The sequence below is a fragment of the Pinus tabuliformis genome, chromosome 3_2 (assembly GCF_031772625.1).
Source record: "Pinus tabuliformis cultivar Carrire ecotype Pingquan chromosome 3_2, CPIR1, whole genome shotgun sequence".
NCBI lineage: Eukaryota > Viridiplantae > Streptophyta > Pinopsida > Pinales > Pinaceae > Pinus > Pinus tabuliformis.
In genome coordinates, this window is record NC_142302.1 from 1,030,183,111 (window position 1) to 1,030,185,870 (window position 2,760).

The 2,760-nt window shown below is 39.4% G+C and overlaps 1 protein-coding gene across 1 annotated transcript; it reads left to right on the forward strand.

Annotated features, from left to right (window-relative positions):
- Positions 1–253: 253 nt before the first annotated feature.
- Positions 254–2,505, forward strand: LOC149184106 (uncharacterized). Its single transcript, XM_089415229.1, has one exon. The coding sequence runs from the start codon at positions 340–342 to the stop codon at positions 2,503–2,505; it is 2,166 nt and encodes a 721-aa protein (XP_089271355.1). The 5' UTR covers positions 254–339.
- The last annotated feature ends 255 nt before the right edge of the window (positions 2,506–2,760 follow it).

The window sequence follows — 2,760 nt, forward strand, 5'->3', positions numbered from 1 at the left end:
GGTCAAGTCGTGAGGTCCCTCCTGCCACTTTCTTTACGCGGTTGCTCCCAGTCAAGACACCGCCATTCTTCATTTTTTATACAAAATTTCGCTCCCAGTCAAGACACCGCCATTCTTCATTTTTTATACAAAATTTCCATTATCTTTTAGAAAGATTTCCAATTCAAATCACTTGGTTGTTGTTCACACACACGGGTCTTTACATGACGAGTGCTGCTGCGATTATAAATAGAGGGGGCAATTACAACAAAAACTCACAGCATTTGAAGGAAGTTGGAGTGGTAGAGTGAGAAACTCACAGCCTAATCTCTGAAGGAAGTTGGAGTGATAGAGTGAGAAATGGATCTTCTTCTTCTCCTCATCATGATGCTTCTGATGATGCCTACTCATTCTCAACATGAGACGGGTGGATTCACTTCTGTTCAACGTTTTCCTTTTAATGGACGGAGTATGATGGGGAAACCCTCTCTCTTCCCATCCTCCATAGCCGGCTATCATGAAAAAAGGGACGTGGAGGCGCTTCTGAGCTTCAAAGAGGGTATTATATCCGATCCACTTCGATCGCTCTCCGACTGGACGGCCAATAACTCACATAACGTCTGCCTGTGGAAGGGAATTTCGTGCAGGCCAAACACGAATCGGGTGGTTTCAATTTCTCTTCCTCTCTGCTTGTTGAATGGTACGCTCTCCCCGTATATTGGGAACCTCTCTCTTTTGCGGCATTTAGATCTTTCCGGTAATGCTTTGAGTGGGAGAATTCCAGCAGAGTTTGGGCAGCTGAAAGCGCTACGGATACTTGACCTCTCCCATAATGTTTTCATGTGGAGTATACCAACCTCTATGGGCAACCAGTTGAGTGGTTCTATCCCAGCAGAATTCGGTCGTCTGGTCCACTTGGAATCTCTCTTGTTGTCCCAGAATGCTCTGAGTGGAAGCATCCCAACTTCTCTCGCCAACTGCACTTCACTTACAGAATTGGATATTAGCTCCAACAATTTGAGTGGTCCAATACCGTCAGAATTCAGTCGCCTGGTCAGGTTGGAAACACTCGTGTTCGACGACAATAGTATAAGTGGAAGCATCCCAACTTCTCTGGTCAACTGCACTTCACTCTCTTACTTGAGCGGTAGCGGAAACAAATTGAGTGGTCCAATCCCTTCAGGTATGGGTTTGATGAAAAACATATCATTTATTGGTTTATCGAACAACTCTCTCAGTGGCCACATCCCTCCCACCCTATTCAATTGTACTCAGCTATCTGCGTTGTACTTATCAAACAACCAGTTAATTGGATCTCTCCCGCGTAACATAGGTCAATTAAGCAATCTTCAATATCTTCATTTATCAAATAACAATTTGACTGGATCTCTCCCGCTTAGTATAAGTCACCTGCGTTTAGATACACTAAATCTATATAGTAATAATATTTCTGGCACTATACCCAATAATATTAGTTTGGGTTCCTTTAACATTTTAGATTTATCAAAGAATAATTTAGAAGGATCAATCCCCGAACTTAATGGCAGTTGTGGTTATTTAGATTTTTTTTCTGTTCACACTAATAAACTTTCTGGGACTTTGCCAATGTTTTTGGCTAATTGTACTGGAATTGAGTATTTAGATTTAAGGAAAAACAATTTGACAGGGCAACTTCCTCACTATTTGAAATCTTTTTCATTGTTGTCAATTTTAAACTTTGGCTATAATAATTTTCATGGTGGCATCCCTGAATGGGTAACAAATTTCACCTCTTTGTATGTATTGGATTTATCCAATAATAAATTTAGTGGAAGAATGCCATTACATTTTGAAAGACTTCAAGGATTTGTAAATTCTTCAAACTATACTCCCTTTCAAGAAGAAATCACAGTTCACATGAAAGGATGTGAGTATACTCTGCCATACCTCTCATCAACAAACACAATACTTGATTTGTCCAACAATAATCTTGTAGGACAAATACCTGCAAGCATAGGAACTTTGAGAGACATGCGATTGCTAAATTTATCTGGCAACCAGTTGGAAGGGCTAATACCTGCATCTCTTAGTAACATATCTACTTTGGAGCAGTTAGACTTGAGCAAGAATAATTTGAGTGGACAGATTCCTGAAGAGCTCTCTAAGCTATACAGTCTGGCTGTTCTGGATGTTTCATCTAATAGCCTTTGTGGGCCAATCCCCAGAGGAACACAATTTTCCACATTCAGTGCAACATCATTTCAAAGGAATAAGTGCTTATATGGGTGTCCTTTAGATTCATGCAGTGAAAAGGAAAACCCAGTGGGAGAAGGTGACAATAATAGTAGCAGTGCCCATATGAAAATGGGATGGCTTGAGCATCTAGATGAAAAGATGTCATTAATGGCATTGGGGATCGGATTTGGGATTGGAATTTGGGGAGTAGTTGGTGTATTTATCTTTTGCAAGAGAGCTAGACACTGGGTGTTGGGTCTACCACCTAACAAACCACAACTCTTCTATGCACTGTATAGATTCCCTACATAAAGAACCAAGTAATAGATGTTGGCTCTACTATGTAGTGAATTAAATTGTCATGTAATCTCCTAATGATATTTTTGGTATACTATCTCTTCACATATAGAATTTTTAGTGTGATCAATGTCTTATTGTATTTCCATATTAATCTCAATGTTATTTATAACTCTTAATCATTTTTCATGACATTCCATTAATTTCTAATCAAATAACATAAATATTATATTCTCTCATGATTCTTCACCTCTCATTTTAGAAACAGAC

What these genes read in the sequence shown, in the direction of transcription:
- LOC149184106 (XM_089415229.1), top strand. Translation starts at nt 340, where the DNA reads ATGGATCTTCTTCTTCTCCTCATCATGATGCTTCTGATGATGCCTACT.